Source organism: Pogoniulus pusillus, chromosome 13 (genome assembly GCF_015220805.1).
Source record: "Pogoniulus pusillus isolate bPogPus1 chromosome 13, bPogPus1.pri, whole genome shotgun sequence".
Taxonomy (NCBI): domain Eukaryota; kingdom Metazoa; phylum Chordata; class Aves; order Piciformes; family Lybiidae; genus Pogoniulus; species Pogoniulus pusillus.
Window position 1 is genome coordinate 21844332 of NC_087276.1, and position 21487 is coordinate 21865818.

The following is a 21487-nucleotide window of genomic DNA, read 5'->3' on the forward strand; positions in this document are numbered from 1 at the left end:
TGCACACCTTCACCTGTTCCAGCACAGCTTCACCAGCTCCAGCACCTTCACCTGCTCCAGCACACCTTCCCCTGCTCCAGCACATCTTCACCTGCTCCAGCACACCTTCCCCTGCTCCAGCACATCTTCACCTGCTCCAGCACACCTTCCCCTGCTCCAGCACACCTTTACCATGTGCTTCTGCTTCTTCCTGTTTTAATGGAGACAACTTTTTTTTAGCATTTAAGTCATTTGCCACTTCCATTGGGTGCATGAAGAAGAGTGAGCAGCAGGTCGAGGGAGGTTCTCCTCCCCCTCTACTCTGCCATAGAGAGGCCACAGTTGGAGTATTGGGGCCAGCTCTGGGTTTCACAGCTCAAGAGAGACAGGGAACTACTGGAGAGCATCCAGGGGAGGCTTCAAAAATGCTGAGGGGCCTGGAGCATCTCTGGGGGGGGGGAAGGCTGAGAGCCCTGGGGCTGTTAGGCCTGGAGAAGAGCAGCTCTAAAGGGCATCTATCAATGTTCAGTAAGAGATAGAGTGAGGGGTAAGAGGATGGGGCCCAGGGACAGGACAAGGGGCAAGGGGCACAAATGAACCTAGGAGGTTCCACCTGAACAGGAGCAGATGTGAGGGTGCTGGAGCCCTGGAGCAGGCTGCCCAGAGAGGTTGTGGAGTCTCCTCATCTGGAGAGCTTCCAAACCCTGCTGGATATTGTGATCCTGGGCAAGCTGCTGCGGGTGCCCTGCTTTAGCAGGGGGAGGTTGGACTGGATGATCTTCAGAGGTCCCTTCCAACCCTCACCATGCTGGAGTTCTGGGAGAACAGAGATTTAAAAGGAAGCTCTACACAGACAAACAAACCCCCACATCAAGGAGGATTTGCAGAGCTTTTGTTCATCCCAGGCCAGGAAAGATTTCTGACTTTGTCAGCTAAGTTGGCACTTGCCTGGCAGTAACTCCCTGGTGGGCAGTAAAAGGGATTTGCCTTGAAGCCGCCAAAGAAACTCGAGGAGTTCAATCACGGCAGAAGAAGCTGGGAGTGACCCAAGAGCTGCAGCAACCACCCGGGTGGGAAGCTGTCCCAGGTTGTGCTTTACCATAACCGCCAAAGCACAGCCGCGGGAGGAAGTCAGACTTTCCTTCGATCAATTCTCATTTTAATGAGGGCAGGCTCCTAGGAAGCAAAGGCAGGACACGTTTGTCTCATGGGTGCAAACCGAGCTAAGTACAGAAACCTGGAGGAAAGAAAACCCAAACCCCAACAAATGGACCAAACCAAACCTCTTCCCTCTTTCTTTTCTTCTCCCCAAGTCTGTAGCACTAGGCTGACCTGAAAACGAGATGAAATTTGCCACTGCCCCTGGCCAGTGGCCACGAGAAAATGAGGTGGGGTTTTGTTAGTTGGTTTGTTGGTGGTTTTTGTTGTTGTTGTTGTTGGAATGTCATTGTCTGTACAGGTTCAGAGAGGTACCAGGAGATCCACTGATGAGGCTCTTCCTCCCCAGCCAGGGTGAAGGTTCCCACCTCGGGCAGTCTGGTGCTCCTCCAGCGGTTCAAACATCTCTGATGTGGCTCTTCAGTGGATCAGGGCCATGTCTTCAAGCTGGAGAAGCTGAAAAGAGAAGAGCTGGGTTATTTTGGATCATCCTGCTGCACACCCAGGCCTTGCTACCACCTCTCTCCCCATGTGGGAACAGGTTTCCCCTCCATCCAGCACTTCAGTTGTGATACCCATGACTTGGGAGCAGGTATTTCTATACCCAGCTTCATTTTAAGTGTAACCTGCCACAGGAATCCAGCTCGTGTGGGTTCCTCTCACTCCAAGCATGACACTGAGGTGCTGGAGCATGGCAAGAGAAGGGCAACAAAGCTGGGGAAGGGTTTGGAGTACAGGGCTGGTGAGCAGCAGGTGAAGGAACTGGGGTTGTTCAGCTTGGAGAAAGAGAGGCTGAGGGGAGAGCTCACTGCTGTCTACAGTTCCCTGAAAGGAAGCTGCAGCCAGGTGGTGCTTGGTCTCTTCTCCTGGGGAACAAGTGTCAGGACAAGAGGAAATGGCCTCAAGGTGCACCAGGGGAGGTTTAGGTTGGGTATTGAGGTTCCAGGGAACTACAGAGCAGCCAGCCTCACCTCCATCCCTGGAAAAGTGATGGAACAGCTCCTGCTGGAGGGCATCTCAAGGCACTTGGAAGAGAAGAAGTTATCAGGAGTAGTCAGCATGGATTTACCAAGGGGAAGTCCTGCTTGACTAACCTGACAGCACTTTAGGATGCCATAACTGAATGGGTAGATGCAGGGAGAGCAGTGGATGTAGTCCACCTTGACCTTAGCAAGGCCTTTGACACCATCTCCCATGGCATTTTAGTGAGCAAGCTGAGCAAGTGTGGGATGGAAGAGCAGGCAGTGAGGTGGGTTAGGAACTGGTTGCAAGATAGAGTTCAGAAGGTGGTGAGCAATGGTGCCAGGTCCAGCTGGAGAGCTGTGACCAGTGGTGTCCCCCAGGGATCAGTGCTGGGGCCAGTCCAGATGTTCAACATCTTCACCAGAGACATTGATGAGGGCACAGACAGACAGAGTCTGCTCAGCAAGTTTGCTGAGGACACCAAGCTGGGAGGCTTGGCTGATCCAGCTGCAGGCTGTGCAGCCATCCAGAGACCTGGACAGACTGAGAGCTGGGCACAGAGGAACCAGATGAGGTTCAACAAGGACAAGTGCACAGTTCTGCATCTGGGGAGGAGTAACAAACTGCACCAGCACAGGCTGGGAGGTGATCTGCTGGAAAGCAGCCCTGTGGAGAGGGACCTGGGGGTCCTGGTGGCTAACAAGTTACCCATGGCACAGCAATGTGCCCTTGTGGCCAAGAAGGCCAATGGGCTCCTGGGGTGTAGTAGGAGGAGTGTGTCCAGCAGATCAAGGGAGGTTCTCCTGCCCCTCTGTTCTGCCCTGCTGAGACCTCATCTTGAATACTGTGTTCAGTTTTGGGCTCCCCAGTTGAAGAGGGGCAGAGATCTGCTGGAGAGGGTCCAGCAGAGGGCTATGAGGGTGACTAGGGGACAGGAGGGCATGGCTTATGAGGAGAGGCTGAGGGACTTGGGGCTGCTTAGTCTGGAGAAGAGAAGACTGAGAGGGGGTTTGATAAATGTTTATAAGTATCTGAAGGCTGCCAGGAGGGGGGGGACAGGCTCTGCTCACTGCTCCCTGGGATAGGACAAAAAGCAATGGGTGTAAGCTGCAGCAAAAGAGGCTCTGCCTCAAGACAAGAGGGAGCTTCTTTACTGTAAGGGTCACAGAGCACTGGCACAGGCTCCCCAGAGAGGTTGTGGAGTCTCCTTCTCTGGAGACATTCAAGGCCTGTCTGGATGTGCTCCTCTGTGATCTGTGTTAGATAGTATGGTCCTGCCCCGGCAGGGGGGTTGGACTCAATGATCTCTTTGGGTCCCTTCCAACCCCTAATATCCTATGATCCTATGATTAGGAACAATTTCTTTCCTGCAAGAGTGGTCAGGCACAGGAACAGGCTGCCCAGCAGGTGGTGGAGTCCCCATCCCTGGAGGTGCTCAAGAAACCTGTGGCCATGGCACTCTGGGACATGGTTTAATGGCCATGGTGTCGTTGGCTCAATGCTTGGACTGGATGATCTTAATGATTCTATGATTTTGTCCTCTGTGGGCTCAGATCTGACCTGTGGCAACTGCAGGCTCAGCAGAGAAACCTCCTCCACCCACACAAAAATAGGCCCTGACCCTGTGTGGGAGGCTGCTGCATGGAATTTGGCTGTGGAATCAGCCAGATGCCCTCACATCTGCATGCCCAGAGTCCCAGCCATGGTTTTGGGACAGCTTTGCTTGGGTACCAGCATGTGGGAAGATAGAAGACAACAGAGGCATGACCCAGGGCTGGGCTGACCTGTCTGGGCCTTCACAAAAAGCTATGAATGCCACATTTCCTTTGAAAAACCAGAGGGATGGGGGGGAGGAATAGAGCTACATGTTTCAGAGGCTGATCCAGCAGCTAAAAGACTCTGTCGACTTCAGCTGGATGCTGCCTCCAGCTTTACATCAGAGGAATGAGATTTCATGGCTGGATCCAGCCCTAAGCCAGTCCCACGCAGTCTGGCTGAGCCCTGAGTGGGCAGGCAGAGGGGTCCTGTGGAGGAGCTATGCTAGGAGGACCTTGGCATCACATGGGCCCCCCTCCTAGCACCAGCAGCTGTGTCCCACAAGGAGCAAAGGAGTGGCACAGAAATCGTTTGGCTCATTTTGCTGCCCTAAAGCCAAAGGGCAGAGTGCCCCAAACAAGTCCCACGGGGAGGAGGGACAAAAACCTTCTGGTCCAGGCTTAAAAAGGCAGTGGGGACCTGTCAGGCTGAGCAGTGCCACTGACACAGCAGTGACAGGTTGTAATGCCCCTGGGACTGGAGCTGCTCCCCTCCCTCCCCTCCAGCCCCCCAGCCAGGGCTGGGCTGCAGTAGGTGATGCGGCTATTGGGGGGGGCAGCTCCCCACATCTGTGTGATGCTGTGGGGCAGCCTAGCTCCTTGCTGAGAGCACCCCAAAACCTCAGTGTCTGAGGGGTGGGAGAGCACAGCAAGGCTCTGTGCACCCTCTGGTAGCTGCTGAAACCCTGCCCAAGGTTCAGTGTACCCCCAAAGCCCCCCCAGGGCTCTGTGCACTCCCTGTGACCTCCTGAAACCCTGCCCAAGGTTCAGTGTACCCCCAAACCCCTCCAGGGCTCTGTGCACCCTCTGGTAGCTGCTGAAACCCTGCCCAAGGTTCAGTGTACCCCCAAAGCCCCCCCAGGGCTCTGTGCATCTCCTGTTACCCGCTGAAACCCTGCCCAAGGCTCTGTGCACCCCTGAAGCCTCTCAAAGGCTCTGTGCACCTCCTGTTGCCCGCTGAAACCCTGCCCAAGGCTCTGTGCACCCCTGAAGCCTCTCAAAGGCTCTGTGCACCCCCTGTTACCTGCTGAAACCCTGCCCACGGCTCTGTGCACCCCTGAAGCCTCTCAAAGGCTCTGTGCACCCCCTGTTACCCGCTGAAACCCTGCCCACGGCTCTGTGCACCCCTGAAGCCTCTCAAAGGCTCTGTGCACCTCCTGTTGCCCGCTGAAACCCTGCCCAAGGCTCTGTGCACCCCCGAAGCCTCTCAAAGGCTCTGTGCACCCCCTGTTGCCCGCTGAAACCCTGCCCACGGCTCTGTGCACCCCTGAAGCCTCTCAAAGGCTCTGTGCACCCCCTGTTACCTGATGAAACCCTGCCCAAGGCTCTGTGCACCCCCGAAGCCTCTCAAAGGCTCTGTGCACCCCCTGTTACCTGCTGAAACCCTGCCCAAGGCTCTGTGCACCTCTGAAGCCTCTCAAAGGCTCTGTGCACCCCCTGTTACCTGCTGAAACCCTGCCCACGGCTCTGTGCACCCCTGAAGCCTCTCCCAGGCTCCGTGTACCTCCCGTTACCCGGTGAGAGCCATTCCCACAGCTGCCCCTGCCCCTCCATGGCTCCATGCACCTCCAGTGACCTGGCAGAACCCCCCGCAAGGATCCATGCACTCCCTTTACCTGGTGACCCCCCCCGAAAAGCTCCATGCATCCCTGAAACCCTGCCCTCAGCGCCTGCCCCCGCTCCAGAGTCACCCTGAGCCCTCCGCGCTGCTCCCTCGCCCCCTGCCCACCCTCCCGTTGGGATTTCGCTTACCTGAGCTCCGCGGGGTCCTGGCGGGGGGGGTCTGGCGGGGGTCGGTCGGGGACCTCCCCATCCCCATCCCCTCCGGAGCAGCCTCTGCAGGAGGCGACCGGGAGCGGACGGAGGCAGCGGAGTGTCCCCGGCGGGGCGCCCGGGGGGCGGCTGGAGTAGGGGGGCAGCGGCGGCTGCGGGAGCGGCTGCCCCGGGCCGGTTGGCGGGGGGCTCTGCCGGTAAGTCCCGACGCCAGAGGTAAGGGGAGCGCCGGACCCCCATGAGCAGCCCCGAAGCTCGTCCCACCGTGTGATACCGGGGGCTGGCGACGTGTTTGTACCAAGCCCACGTCGGGGCTGCCGGTAGCATCAGCCCCAGCAGCACCAGAGCTCCCCAGGCGCCCCCCGACAGCCGCCGCTTCGCCATCGTACCGGGAGCTGGGCGGGCAGGATGCGGACAGGGTGCGGGCAGACAGAGGTGCACCCCGGCCCCGGGGAGCCCCAGCTAAGGCTGCCCCTCATCCGAGCTCCTCCTCTTTATAGCGCTGTCGGGAGGCCCCCCCGCTCCACCTCGCTCCGCAACGGCTCCTCCCCGGTAGCCCCCCACCCCGACTCCCCGTACCTCCTCCCTGCTGCTTCCACTGCACACACCACCCCCATTCTGCCCTCCTCCTGTAACCTCCCCCCGGGATGTCAGCATCCTCTCCATTACTTCCCAAGCATCCTTGAACACTCTTGAGCATATTCCCTGAGCATCCCTCCAAGCCACCAGCATCCTACTTTCTGCCTTTGATTATTCCCTAGCATCCTTTAGCATCCCTCCAAGCCCTGAGCATCTCCTCTGAGCATCCCTCCCAGCCTTCAGCATCCTTAAGCATCCCTCCCAGCCTTGATCACCCTCTTTGTTACTCCAAGCATCTCCCCATGGCCTCAAGCAACCTTTTTTGCCCCTGCCAAGCATCCTTCCTGCAGCTGCAAGCATCCTTTCCAACCTTGAGCATCCTCCTGCAGTCCTGAGCATCCTTCTTCCTGCCCTGAGCATCCCTCTCAGCCCTGAAGATCCCCTTTCCCACCCTGAGCATCTCCCCATGGCCCCCAGCTCCCCCCCTGCAACCAAAGAACAAGTGATAGAAGAAGGAAATGGCCTCAGGTTGTCCCAAGGGAGGTTTAAGTTGGACATGAGGAACGATTCCTTCACTGAAAGGGTTATCAGGCATTGGACCAGGCTGCTCAGGGAGGCAGCGGAGTGCTCCCCTCTGGAGGTGTTGATGTGCTGCTTGAGGATACAGCTTAGTGGTGGACTTGATTGGGTAGGGTTAATGGTTGGACTCGATGACCTTGGTATGGAGAGGTGTAAGATATGGGGAGACCTAAGAGGTGGGGAGGTGTAGGCCACTGGGAAGTGTGAGATGGTCAGTGCAGAGCCCCACAGTTGTCCTCTTCTGGGAAGGCTGGGAGCAAGTGAAATTCCCATCTGGGGAGAAGGGGATGCTGTCCTTTTGGAGCAGAGTGCTGGAAGTCATGCCAAGCATGGATCATCTATTAATGAACCAGACCCAGAAGTCCAACTCACCCAGAGCCCAACTTCTTGGAAGCATCCAGGCTTCCAGTAAGGAGGAAGCTGAGTTACCACCTCTCAGTGAGCAGATAATTGATGGGTGGGCTATTTTTGTCACCCTTTGAGTGCTCTGGACATCAGGAACAGACTCACCACTTCCATGATGTATAGAGCCATTAACAAATGGCATCGGCACAGCACAGAGACCAAACCATCCCACCCCTCCCTGGTCACCAGAGCCCCATTCACCATCAGACAGGTGCTGCTGGGTCTATTTCACTCCATGCAAAGCTGTTATTTTTCCTTCTCCTCCTCAGTTCTCACTGCTTGGAGAAGACTTTTCCTCCTCTGCCCCTGTTCCTGAGCAAACACTCAGGTTTAGCAGCTTCTGTTTCGCTGCAGTGAATGCTCCAGCGTGGGCTCAACCTTCCCACCAGGGCTGGAAGATCTTCTCATTCCTAGAGATCTGCCTGAAGTCTCTTCTCTGGGTATTTTTGGCATAATTTGAACAACCTGTCAGCTTGAGAAACTCTCCAGGAACTGAACTGAACTCTCTCCTCCCAAAGTATGAGTGATTCCTGCTCACAGCCAGTCTGTTGTGTCTGCAAGGAGCTGGGAGATCCTTCATGGAATCCCAAACTGGTTTGGGTGGAAAGGGAGCTTTAAAGCTCATCCAGTCCCACCCCCTTGCAGTCAGCAGGGACATCTGCAACTAGAGCAAGGTGCTCAGATGCATCAAACAACCCAACCTGGAGTAGTCCCAGGGATAGGGCATCTCTCACCTCTCTGACAACCTTTGGCCAGTCTCTCACCACCCTCAGCATCAAAACATTTCTCCCTTCTCTCCAGTCTGCATCTGCCTCTTTTAGCTCAAGCCATCACCCCTTGTCCTGTCACCACAGGCCCTGCTCCCTTCTCTCCAGTCTGCATCTGCCTCTTTTAGCTCAAGCCATCACCCCTTGTCCTGTCACCACAGGCTCTGCTCCCTTCTCTCCAGTCTGGATCTGCCTCTTTTAGCTCAAGCCATCACCCCTTGTCCTGTCACCACAGGCCCTGCTCAAAAGTCTGTCCTCAGCTTTCTGACTGACCTCTTGAAGCACTGAAAGGCCACCAGAAGGTCTCCCTGGAGCCTTCTCTTTTCCAGGCTGAACAGCCCCAGCTCTCTCAGCCTGGCCTCACAGCAGAGGGCTTCCAGCCCTCCCAGCATTGCTGTGGCCTCCTCTGACCCTACTCCAACAGGTGCCTGCCTGTGCTGTGCTGAGGACTCAAGAGCTGGCCTCAGCACTGCAGGTAGGGTCTCAGCAGAGCACAGCAGAGGGTCAGAATCCACCACCCCTTCACCTGCTGCCCACGCCTGAGGCTGATACAGGGAGGCTCTGGATCTTGAGCAGAGGGCATCTTTCCTCTTCCAAATCTTTCCAAGCACCTCTCACACGAGACAGCTGAGAAGCCATTTGTCTCCTGCTATTTATACTCCAAGAAGCTAACCCAGCACTTTAGGGTTCCCATTCCCCTGGCAGAAGCCACTGTTCCTGCAAGCACCGTGGACACCTCACACTGTGCTCTTCTGAGATGCTCTTTGCACCACAATTCCCCCAGGGGAACAAAATCCTGGTTCTTTTGGTAGATAAAAAGCCTTTGAGCAAAGCTCCTAAGAACATTTTCCACAGGCTCCCATCAGATTAAGATTTCAGCCTTTTTGGGGTCACTTCCATCAACTGCAATGGGTTGGGTTTGCCTAAGCGAGGTCCAGCTGATCTCAACCTTCTTTCAGGGAGATGTGGAGGGTGATGAGGTCTCTCCTCAGACGACTAAACAACCCCAGTTCCTAAGCTGCTCCTCACCAGATCTGCTCTCCAGATCCTTCACCAGCTTCACTGCTCTTCTTTGGACACTCCCCAGCACCTCAATGCCCTTCTTGGCGTGAAGGGCTCAAAGCTGAAGCCGAGCCTCAAAGTGTGGCCTCACCATTGCCATCTCCACCATAGCTCAAAGCTAAGATCCCAAAGCATGGAGTGGAGTTTCAGCCTGAAAAGTGCCCAGCAGGTTGGTGGAGAGGGGGGAGGGGGGAGGTTGGGCTGAGGAGCTGGAGGCATCATCATGTCTTCAACCCCTGCAATGAAGCTCTGCTGTCAGACTCTCTCCCTGATTTAATGCCTGTTGTGCTCTCACCTCCCACCACACACATTACTGCACCCAGCCAGGATTTGTGGCTTTTGAGAATGATCTAAATGAATTTGATGTCCCAGAAAGAGGCACTTGAAAAAGAAGCTGGCGTGGTTTAATGGCAGCATTTTCCCCGGGTTTATTACCATGCCTCTGCTGTTTATTGGAAGGTTTTTAGCAGCCCAGCAGAGCAGCAAAACAAAGCAATTGAGGAGGCCAGAGCTGTGATGAGGTCCCTCTCCATGCTTGGTCATTAATGCTCATGCTAGACATGACACTTTGGGGCCATTTGGCCTCTACAGCAGCTCCCTGTGGGAGCAGGATGAGAAGGTGGAGGACCCATCCCTTTGGATGAGGAACCTCATCCACTCAGAGGGTTGGAGCACCTCTCCTCTGTGGACAGGCTGAGAGATTGGGGCTGTGCAGCCTGCAGAAGAGAAGGCTCTGGGAAGACCTTAGAGCAGCCTTCCGGTACCTGAAGGGCATACAGGAGAGCTGGGGAGGGACTTCTGACAAGGGCTTGCAGGGATAGGACAAGGGGCAAAGGATTTGAGCTGGAAGAGGGGAGACTGGGACTGGAGATGAGGAAGAAATCCTTGACAGTGAGGGTGAGGAGACACCAGAAGAGGCTGCCCTGGATGGCCCCTCCCTGGAGGTATTCAAGTCCAGGTTGGATGAGGCCTTGAACAACCTGCTCTAGTGGAAGGTGTCCCTGCCCATGGCAAGGGGAGTTGGAACTGGATGACCTTTAAGGTCCCCTCCAACCCAAGCCATTCTAGGAATCTATGATTCTGGTGAGAACCTGCCTCAGGTTGGGCAGCACTCTGTGAACTGATGCTTCCTTTCTTAACTGTGACCACCCTGCTTTAGGGGACTGTGACCACCCTGCTTTAGGGGACTGTGACCACCCTGCTTTAGGGGAAACCAAGGTCCAGAGTGGCCAAGCCAGTTGCCAGAGGCCACACAAGCAAAGGATAGGTTTGACCAAGTAAAGGAGACTCCTGCTCTGGGGTCCTTCACCTGGAGACTGCCTGGATCCGCCTCAGAGAGATGGGCACAAAGCAGCTCAAAGAGGATTCACTGATGGGAAATCAGCTGAAGGTACAACAAATACCAAAGGAGCTGAAGTCAGAGGTTGGAGCAGGGATGGGTTTTGCTGCCCATCCCCTCCCAGGCAGTGCAAAGCTTGGTGCTGCTGCAGGCAGCTGTCATAGCATTATGGAATCCCAGGCAGGTTTGAGTGGGAAGTGACCTTTCCAGGTTATCTAATCCAAACCCCCTGCAGCCGGCAGGAACATCTGCAACTACAGCAGGTTGCTCATGGCCCCAGACAACCTGACCTGCAATGGTTCCAGGGATGGGGCATCTCTTACCTTTCTGGGCAACCATCCTCAGGATCAAAAATGTCTTCCTTCTCTCCAGCCTGCATCTCTCTTCAGTTCAAACCATCGCTCCTTGTCCTGTCACAACAAGCCCTGCTCAGACGTCTGTCCCCAGCTTTCTGATTGTCCCCATTAAGCACTGAAATGCCACCAGAAAGTCTCCTGGAGCCTTCTCTTCTCCAGGCAGAGCAGCTCCAACTCTCTTCCCCTTTCATCCTCACAGAGGTGCTCCAGCCCCCTCATCATTTTCATACCCTCCACTGGACCCTCTCTAGCAGTTTCCTGTCTCTTGAACTTCTTCAACCCAGGAGTGCATGAAGCCTTAACGTTAAGAAAACACTGCTGCCACACACGTGGCTTCAGCACCCCCTGATGCTTTCCAAGCCCCCAGCCCACCACTGAGCTCTCAAGGTGAATCACAAGGAGAGTGTTTTGCTAAAGAGTGGGGATGAGCCACTTAGTGAGTGGGACCCAAGCAGCTTGGGTCCCTTGGGTCCTCTGGTGACAGCACCCCAGGCAGATAGTCCCCAGAATAACAACCACCTTTGTCACTGCCTTGCATCTAGAGTGTGTCCTGGGGTAACAAATTCATCTTAGGGAGCGATTCCTTCCCCCAGTGATTCAGAACATGCTGGTTAAAAGCTGTTCCTTTCTTCCCCTGGAATAAAGGAGCTGTGGCTGATACAAACAAATTAGGGTTTCAAACTGTGAGCCGAGACACACCTTGACTCCAGGAGAAAGCTGCTGCATGTTTTGGTGGCTCTGTAAGAGAATCACAGAATCCCAGCATGGTGAGGGTTGGAAGGGACCTCTGGGAATCACCCAGTCCAACTCCCCTGCCAAAGCAGGGCACCCACAGCAGCTTGCCCAGGGTCACAATGCCCAGCTGGGTTTGGAAGCTCTCCAGACAAGGAGACTCCGCAACCTCTCTGGGCAGCCTGCTCCAGGCTCCCAGCACCCCCACAACAAAGAATTTTCTCCTTCTCTCCAAATGCAACCTCCTGGGTTCCACTTTGTGCCCAGTGCCTCTTGTTCAGTCACTGGGCACCACCAACAAGAGTCTGGCCCCCTCCTCTTGCCCCCCATCCTTGAGGTCTTGCTGAGCATTGATCAGATCCCCTTTGGGGCTGCTCCTCTTGCCCCATCCTTGAGGTCTTGCTGAGCATTGATCAGATCCCCTTTGGGGCTGCTCCTCTTGCCCCCCATCCTTGAGGTCTTGCTGAGCATTGATCAGATGTCCTCTGGGGCTGCTCCTCTCCAGGCTCAACAGCCCCAGGGCTCTCAGCCTTTGCTCCTCACAGTGATCAGCACTGAGAAGATTCCCTCTCGACCTCTTTTGAATGAGGGACCACTTAAGTGGTGTTTCCCGATGCTACAAATTGTCTTATTACAGTGACAAAATTAATTCTTTCACCTTGAGATCCAGCTCATTCCTTACTAATTTTAACCTCCTGCACTAATTTTTCTTTCCCAGGGTCCAGCCCCGTGGCAGTTAAACAGCAAGCAGGGAAATCTCCAAAGGAGAACGAACTCTCTCAAACCACTTTGCTAATGGAACAAAGAGCACTGCAAATGTCACACCCAGAGCAGCAGAAACCTTCACTTCAAACAATGGCTCCATTAGCTCCGAGTTGAAGACAACCCCCACCACTACCCCCCGCCCCCACACACACACTCCCTGCCAGCCTGGTGATACCTTTGCACAGTTCCATGGAGCCAAACCACGCTGTTTTTCCTTCCAGCTCTGCAGCTGAGCTTGCCACACAACACCCAGCTTACTAATCACAGGTACTCTCGAGGCATTGATCACTTTGGTTTTCAAAGCCCTTTTAGAGACAATAATGAAGCTCCACCGTGCCCAGCTGAGTCGGTGGAATTATTCCCACTTCAAACCAAGGGGATAAGTGAATCATTGATTTGAGACCAAAACTGAACCTCACACAGACCCAGGTTCTCTCACTGCCCACCTAACTACCACTAACAGGTCCCAACCCATCCAAGCTTAATGAAGTAAGTCCATCATCTCCCCAGCTACAGAGCTCTGAACCTTCACTTCTTCCATGACTCATTAACTTGAGAATCTGGCTCTGGTGGGGCTGCTTGGGTGAACCCTCAGAAGCCATCTCATCACCCAGCCAACCAGCTCTGTGTTTTGCCTCCAAGAGCTGCAACTGTACCAAGAGAGGCTCTAAGCATCTCAAGGGCTGAAACACAGAGTGGCTTGGACATGGCATAACAGCATGGAACAGCAGGAGGCTGTGGTGTGCTCACCTTATGGGAGCAGCAAGGAAGCAGCAAAGGCAAAAATCCAAAATGCAGGAGTTAAAAACCAAGATGTGACCAAAGGGCTGTACTAATGCAAGCAGCTTCCTCAGCTCCCTCCTGCCCATGCTTCACAGAATCACAGAATCCCAGCACAGTAGGGTTCTGAAGATCACAGCATCACCAAGGTTGGAAGAGACCTCATAGATCATCAAGTCCAACCCTTTACCACAGAGCTCAAGGCTAGACCATGGCACCACCTCCCCAGGCAGCCCATTCCAGTATCCAATCACTCTCTCAGTGAAGAACTTTCTCCTCACCTCGAGCCATCCAGTCCCAGCCCCCTGCTAAAGTAGGGCACCCACAGCAGCTTGCCCAGGATTACAATATCCAGCAGGGTTTGGAAGCTCTCCAAGGCAAGGAGACTCCACAACCTCTCTGGGTAGCCTGCTCCAGGCCTCCAGCACCCTTGCAGCAGAGAAGTTTCTCCTCCTGTTCAGATGGAACCTTCTGATTTCCAGTTTGTGCCACTGCCCCTTGTCCTGTCGCTGAGCACCACTGACAAGAGCCTGGATCTTGCCCCTCACCCTTTAGCTGTCGCTGAGCACTGCTCAGATCCCCTCTGGGCCTTCTCCAGGTTCAACAGCCCCAGGGCTCTGAACCTTTGCTCCTCACAGAGATGCTCCAGGCCCCTCCTCAAATCTGTAGTCTCCACTGGACTCTCTCCAGCACTTCCCTGTCTCTCTTGGAAGGGAAAGCTCAGAACTGAACTTTCAGTCTGTCTCCTGGAAGCAATTTACACCAACAACAGCAAGCTAACACCCATCTGTGTGATGTAAGGAGTGTCTTTGGCTGGGATCTGAAGCATGTAAGGAGGAGTTGTGAAATAAATCTTCTCTTTGACAGCTCTGAGATCTCTTCACCGAAGCCCATTCAAACCCCAAGTGCTCTCCTGCTTCCCCAAAAGTGAATTGGGTGAGGCTCTGTTGTACAGCAATTACAGACCTGTCAGGTAACTGGAGCAGAAGGCTCTGAGGCATGTAGATAAGAACAACACTTGTCTGTAAGTGCATCTGCTCAGGTGGAGCATGTTTGCCTTGGCATGGGCACTTTGCTGGATTAAAAGCTGTCTTTGTAGCTGTGTCTGAGCTATCAAAAAAGAGCAATGTGAGCAGGCCTGTCCCTGCCCCTGTGCTACAACTAGAATTAAACAGATTGGAACGGTCTGGCAGGACACACAGCACTACAAGAGGATGTTGTGATGGTCTCAGCTAGACCAGAACTGATTCTGCTCAGGGATTTGACTTCTCAGCTCAGTTTCTGCTCAGTGTGACAGTTTTTGCAGTTCAGGGCAGGTTTGCACAGCAGAGAGAAGCTGATGGAGAGAGTTCTTGCCCAGGGCTGGGCTGCAGGAAGGCTTTGCCTGAGGTTTGCTCCTCTGCCCACCAAGGGCACCGCTGCAGGGAGGAGCAGACAGGACAGGTGACCCCCCAGCTGCCCAACAAGGGCTTGCATCCCATGGATGGCATCTTCAGGGGAAGCTGAGGGATCACCAGGGTCAAGGCTCTTCTTCAATGCCTGGGGTCCCAGGAGGACTCAGTCCCTTCTGCTTTCCATCCTGATCTCTGTGTTCCTGAATTCAGTTCTAGAAGCTACCTTCTGAATCCACTTCCCATCTCCTTCTGAATCCAGTCTGGGACTTCCCCAGTGCCTGCTCCCAGCATCAGTGGTGCCAGTGGTGCCATCATTGCCATCAGGGGGTGGGTTTCATACAGGTTTGTTTCTCTTTGTCTTGATCTCATTGGTTGTTCTTACTCCCATCCCAGCTGGTTTAGATCCTTTCCCACCTCATCAATCTCTTCCCCTTCTTCCCTTTCTCTTCCCTTTGGGAAGCAGAAGGGTTCCTAGAGAGCCTTTGTCATCCAGTGGCCAGCCCAGCCCTGACCCTTGACAAAAGCCCAGTGTCCCACATGCCATTCTTTCTGCTCTTTGGCCAGTCCCTGCAGGTGACTGACACCCCTCACCTCCCCCAAAATCCAGCAGCAGAAGGAAAGAAAATCAAACCATTCAGAGCAGCATGGATGGGGCTGGCAGGACCCTGGCTGGGAGCTGCACCCCAACAAGTATCCATTATTTGCTGTCTGACCTCTCCCCCTTTCTGAGCCCTAACATTGCTGAACATAAAACCAGGGAGGACAATGTGCCCCTTGCTTGAAAAGCACCCCCAGATCACCAGGCTAAGGCTGGTTTGCCAACCCTGATGCTGGACCAGCTTGGATTAACAGGCTGCCTGCAGCAGGGGTGGAGTCACCACCCCTGGAGGTATTTAAAAGCCATTTGGATGAGGTGCTGAGGGACATGGTCTAAGAGTCCTGTGCAGGCAGATGTTAGGTTCTGGTTAGACTTGGTGATCTTAAGGTCACTTCCAAGGAAGTGATTCTGTGATTGCTGTGATTCTTTAAGTGTGGTTAAGATTTGGTCCCAGCTCAGCTCCACAGACACCCCTGAGTCTCCCACCCTGCCCAAAGCATGACTCTGTGCTCCACTCCAGCTGCCCCATCCCCTGTGATTTAGGTTAGAAGGGACCTTAAAGATCATCTACTTCCAGTCCCCTTGCCATGGGCAGGGACACCTTCTGTCAGACCAGGTTGTTCAAGGCCTCATCCAGCCTGGTCTCCAACAGCTCCAGGCCTGGAGCAGTAATGCTCCAGCACCAGCTCTCCTGCCTCATATAATAACTGGGGCACCAGCAGCCAGGGAGCTCTTGCTGCTCTCCACTGATGTGAGCTCCTGTAATGCTGGTTGGAAACAGAGCTCTCTGGAGGTCCTCATCCTGTTCTGGGAATTTGCAGCTTGGTGCTGATGCCATTTCATTCCCCCCCCAACACCAGCTCCTCTGAATTCCCATCAAGGGATTAGCTTCTCTGTTGGCTGCACTTACCCTGCTCTCCTCCTCCAACAAGCTGCTGCTAAAGAAAACTCTCTCCCTAGGCTGATGTTTATGAATGCCTCTAAACGCAACTCTGCTTCCCAGCATGGGGCTTCTCTTTTAGGCTTTAAGGATCCTGCCTCTCCCTCCTCATCCTCCCCCTCTTCAAGGAATTGCTACTTTTCAGAGCAGCTTTTCTCACAGATGATGGGGTTTTTGCACACAGAAAGAGCTTGGAGGAAAATTCCCTCGTTGAATCCGAGGTTGTGAGTCGTGGTTGGTGACAAACCAGAGGGGTGAGGGACGTGTGCGCCTCAACAACTGAACTTTGGGAGAGAAAAACATGTTTTGGTTAGAAAGGAAAAGGTGAACAGCTCGAGTGGTTTGTAATCACAGACTGGGATGGTTCTTAAATGCAGGGAAAGAACATAGCACCTTCCAGATCACTGTCCTGAGGCACTGCAGTGGGTTGCCCAGAGAAGATGTGGATGCCTCATTCCTGGAAGTGTTTAAGACCAGGCTGGGTGAGGCTTTGAGCAACCTGGACTAGTGGGAGGTGTCCCTGCCCATGGCAGGGGGGTTGAAGTAGATGATCTTTGAGGTCACTTCCAACTCAAGCCATTCTGAATCTGTCAGTGCCATGGACACTCAGGGCCATACAGTGGCAGGACATTGGACAATGAGAGCAGAGCAGATTTAGATTGGATGTGAGGAACAAGTTCTGCACCAGGAGGCTGCTGGAACACTGCAACAGATTGCCCAGAGAGGGAACTGAGGCCCCATGCCTGGAGTTATTGAAGGTGAGGCTTGACGAGGCTCTGAGCAACCTGATGTAGAGGAGGATGTCCCTGCTGCCTGTGGAGGGTTGGACTGGCTGACCTTTGGAAGTCCCTTCCACCCCAAACCATTCCAGGATTCTATCAGCGCCATGGACAGGATTGCCAGGGGATTTGATGCAAAACCTTGTAGGGTGAGACCATCACTGCCCCCTGTGCAGTCTAAATGGGCACAAACTGGTTTGATGCCACAGAGCAATGACTGGGAGAAGGGGTCTCAGAGGAGGGCAGCATCACGTATCAAGGACAAACAATGCTTGTGGCAACTTAAAATGGTGGCTTCAGCCTTCACTCTGAAGACTGTGGATGGTCAGGGCTGTCGATTTAAACCTGCCCTCAAATCCCCGAATCCCAGCAGGGTGGGGTTGGAAGAGACTTCTGAAGGTCACCCACTCCAACCCCCTTGCTAAAGCAGGGCACCCACAGCAGCTTGCCCAGGATCACAATGTCCAGCTGGGTTTAGAAGCTCTTCAGACTTCCCTGGGCAGCCTGTTGAGGCCTCCAGCACCCTCACACCAAACCAGTTTCTCCTGCACCTGTGTGGAATCCTCACTAATAAGAGGCTGTTTGAGACTTACTTAGAAAAAAAGAAGTCTGGAGAAAATCCTCCCTTTGAACAGAAACTTTGTCAAGCGGAAGCAAATTTCCCTCTCACACACCAAGAGCCTTGACTGCAAATGAGCCCCATCAAGCTCAAGCTGTGAAGATGAAATAAACCCAAGGAACAACCTTCAGCTCATCACTGACAATATTTCAGTGCCCAACCATAAATATTTCATCTGTTGCTCTTCTGAGTGCAGTGGATTTGTTCTGCTCTTCCAGCCTGTCATCAATTATCCCAAAGTATATTTATTGGGCATTGTATGACTTGAAAAGTGCCTTTTATTTTCCTGCTGCTGTGGGGTGATACTTAGGAGGTAAACAAGGGAATGGAGCTACCCTCAGCAGCACAATCAACTCTTTATCTTCAGAGGAACATTCCCTGCCTGACAACACCTAGAGCTACAAACCAACCAAGACGTTTCCCATCAGGTTGGAGCCTAATTAAATACAGATGATTGAATTTCTTTCTGTTCTGAGGTCACTCACTCTTAGTGCTAAGATGCAGATTCCATTTCCCAGTCACTAGAGGAATAAACCAGCAGCCTGAAGCCATCACCAGAGGATGATTCAATGTCTTGAAGGAGTGTTGTAAAACCCTCTTTGTTGCCATGAAAGAAATGAATCATAGGATCATGACAGGTTTGGATTGGAAGGGACCTTAAAAATCATCCAGTTCCAATCCCCTGCCATGGGCAGGGACACCTCCCACTAGAGCAAGCTGCTCAAGTCCTCATCCAACCTGGCCTTCAACACCTCCAGGGAGGGAGCATCCATGAACACCCTGGGCAAATGGTTCCAGTGTCTTCTGGGTCCTCAATGCTCCCAGATGAGCATGGGATGCAGGATCAGGTTCTCAATGCTCCCAGATGAGCATGGGATGCAGGATCAGGTTCTCAATGCTCCCAGATGAGCATGGGATGCAGGATTACGTTCTCAATGCTCCCAGATGAGCATGGGATGCAGGATCAGGTTCTCAATGCTCCCAGATGAACATGGGATGCAGGACCAAGTTCTCAATGCTCCCAGATGAGCATGGGACACAGGACCAAGTTCTCAATGCTCCCAGATGAGCATGGGATGCAGGATCAGGTTCTCAATTCTCCCAGATGAACATGGGATGCAGGATCAGGTTCTCAGTGCTCCCAGATGAGCATGGGATGCAGGATCAAATTCTCAATGCTCCCAGACAAGCATGGGATGCAGGATCAAGTTCTCAATGCTCCCAGATGAACATGGGATGCAGGATCATAGAACCACAAAATCATAGGTTCATAGAATGGTTTGGTTTGGAAGGGACCTCTGAAGATCATCCAGTCCAAAGCCCCTGCAGGCAGCAGGGACATCCTCCATTAGATCAGGTTGCTCACAGCCTTGTCCTGGCCTTAGGAAGAAGTTCTTCAGTATGAGGGCAGTGGGACTCTGCAGGTTGTGGATGCTTCCTTCCTGGGGGCATTCAAGGTCAGGTTGGGTGAGGCCTTGAGAAGCCAAGCCTAGCTGAGAGGTGTCACTGCCCAGGGCAGGGAGGCTGGAGTAGATGATCTCCGAGGTCCCTTCCAACCTGAGCCATCCTGTAGACCCTCAACTACCTCCCCGGGGAAACCTGTTGCAGAGTTCCCTCAGCATTCCACTCCCACAGCCGCAGGTAGCAGAGCCACCAACCACCTCCCACCCACACAGCAACCTCCAGGTGCTGCCCAGTCACTTCATCCCCACGTCCCTCACGATGAGTAATGTCCCTTTTGGAGCCTAATTACCCCGGGGTGTTCATTACCCTGCACTTGGCCACCGTGCCGAGGTGCCAGCGCAATTTCACAGGCGAGTGACACTCAGAGACACTCCAGCTCATTTCACGCTAATTGCTCTTCAAAATCGGGTGATGCAGTTGGGATTAAAACCCAAAAACCCAAACAAAAACAACCCACCCAACCCCAAACATTTCCTATCATTAATTTAAGGAGGGGAGGAAGGGGGACACACACATTTCCTGGAGTAATTACAAGCCACATCCTCACCGCTTCCTAATTACTCAACCCAGCCTCCCCCAGGCACTCTTCAGTGCTGATGGGCAGCAGGACAGGTGTTATCTGCTGGGGCTTTGAAGTGTGATAAATGGAGCTCTTTAGGAGAAAGTAAATGTTAGCTGCGACAGTCAATGATCCAAAACCTTGAAATCTCTCATTAGTCTGTTTCCAAAACACTCATCAAATCCATCACTTCATTTATTGGCTGACACAGACCTTGTTAAATGCTGCTGGTGCTGGAGTAGATAACACCATGAGGCACTGGAATAAGCTCCCCATGCTGGATCTGCTCCTTGGTCCTAAAATAGTGCTTGAGCTGCATGGAGTGTGGCCTGAAGATCCAGGGAGGTTTTCCTCCCTCTCTCTGATCTGCCCTAGGGAGGCCACAGTTGGAGTACTGGGGCTGCTTCTAGGCTGCCCTGTTCAAGACAGGGAGCTACTGGAGAGAGTCCAACAGAAGCTAGAGATGCTGAGGGGCCTGGAGCATCTCTGTGAGGAGCAAAGGTTCAGAGCCCTGGGGCTGTTGAGCCTGAAGAAGAGCAGCTCCAGAGGGCATCTAATCAGTGCTCAGCAAGAGCTAAAGAGGGGCGAGGGGGGGGCACAAAAGGATGGGGACAGACTCTTGTCGGTGGTGCTCAGTGACAGGACGAGAGGCAGTGGGCAGAAACTGGAATTCAGGAGGTTCCCTCTAAGCAGAAGGAGAAACTTCTCTGTTTCAAGGGTGCTGGAGGCCTGAAGCAGGCTGCCCAGAGAGGTTGTGGAGTCTCCTTGTCTAGAGAGCTTCCATCTCCAGCTGGGCATTGTGATCCTGGGCAAAACACTGCGGGTGCCCTACTTTAGCAGGGGGCTTGGACTGGATGATCCCCAGAGGTCCCTTCCAACTCCTGCCGTGCTGGGATTGTGTGAAAACAGTAATTAGTGCCTCAAATAAAATGAGGAGCATCTTTTAACACAAATGCCAAGGAGTTTGGTGAGAAGAAAGCAGATCTGAACCACAGAGATGCTGCCAGTCCTATCTTGCAGCCAGGCAGGCTCTAGGGGAGTAGATCCAAGCAATGTGTCATACATGGGAATGTGGAATTTCACCTGGATTGGCTCCATTTCCCTTCCTAGAAGCCCCAGGGTTTGTGGGAACTATTTTCCCTTAAGGGTCATTTCATCCAGGCAGTGAGTAACCCAGGCATTGTCCTGTGTCCCTGAGGTGTGGTGTGTCCTGGAACCATTCCTCAGCCATCTTCTCATGCCTGCTCTGCAGGTCATAGCATCATAGAATCAGCCAGGGTTGGAAGGGACCACAAGGATCATTTAGTTCCAACCCCCCTGCCATGGGCAGGGACAGCCTACTCTAGATCAGGCTGCTCACAGCCTCCAACAGCCTGGCCTTAAACACCTCCAGCCATGGGGCCTCAACCACCTCCCTGGGCAACCCATTCCAGCCTCTCACCACTCTCATGCTCAACAAATTCCTCCTCACATCTAGTCTGAATCTCCTCACCTCCAGCTTTGCTCCATTCCCCCCAGTCCTGTTACTCCCTGAGAGCCTAAAAAGTCCCTCCCCAGCATTTTTGTAGGTCCCCTTCAGATCCTGGAAGGCCACAAGAAGGTCACCTGGGAGCCTCCTCTTCTCCAGACTGAACAGTCCCAACTCTTTCAGGCTGTCCTCACAGCAGAGCTGCTGCAGCCCTCTGAGCATCCTCCTGGCCCTGCTCTGGACACACTCCAGCATCTCCACATCCCTCTTGTCATAGTGGCTCCAGAACTGGATGCAGTACTCCAGGTGGGGTCTCACCAGAGTGGAGTAGAGGGAGAGAATCACCTCCCTGGCCCTGCTGGCCACACTTCTCCTGATGCAGCCCAGGCTCTGCTTGGCTTTCTGGGCTGCAAGTGCACACTGCTGGCTCATGTTGAGCTTCTTGTCCAGCAGCACCCCCAAGTCCCTCTCCTCAGGGCTGCTCTCCAGCCACTCACTGCCCAGCCTGGATTTGTGCTTCGGATTGCTCTGACCGAAATGCAGGACCCTGCACTTGGTCTTGTTGAATCTCATGAGGTTGTCTTGTGCCCACCTCTGCAGCCTGTCCAGGTCCCT

General features: G+C 53.7%; 1 protein-coding gene across 1 annotated transcript; it reads right to left on the reverse strand.

Annotated features, from left to right (window-relative positions):
- Window positions 1-1116: 1116 nt before the first annotated feature.
- NPW (neuropeptide W) lies at window positions 1117-6187 on the reverse strand. Its single transcript, XM_064152694.1, has 2 exons — window positions 5667-6187; window positions 1117-1593 (listed from the first exon to the last, which is right to left on the reverse strand). The coding sequence occupies exons 1-2, from the start codon at window positions 6069-6071 to the stop codon at window positions 1558-1560; spliced, it is 441 nt and encodes a 146-aa protein (XP_064008764.1). The 5' UTR covers window positions 6072-6187; the 3' UTR covers window positions 1117-1557.
- Between the last annotated feature and the right edge of the window lie 15300 nt (window positions 6188-21487).

Coding starts and splice junctions, on each gene's coding strand:
- NPW (XM_064152694.1), bottom strand. CDS start 6,071: ATGGCGAAGCGGCGGCTGTCGGGGGGCGCCTGGGGAGCTCTGGTGCTG. Junction 1,594..5,666: donor CAGGACCCCGCGGAGCTCAG/GTAAGCGAAATC, acceptor TTCTCTTTTCAG/CTTCTCCAGCTTGAAGACAT.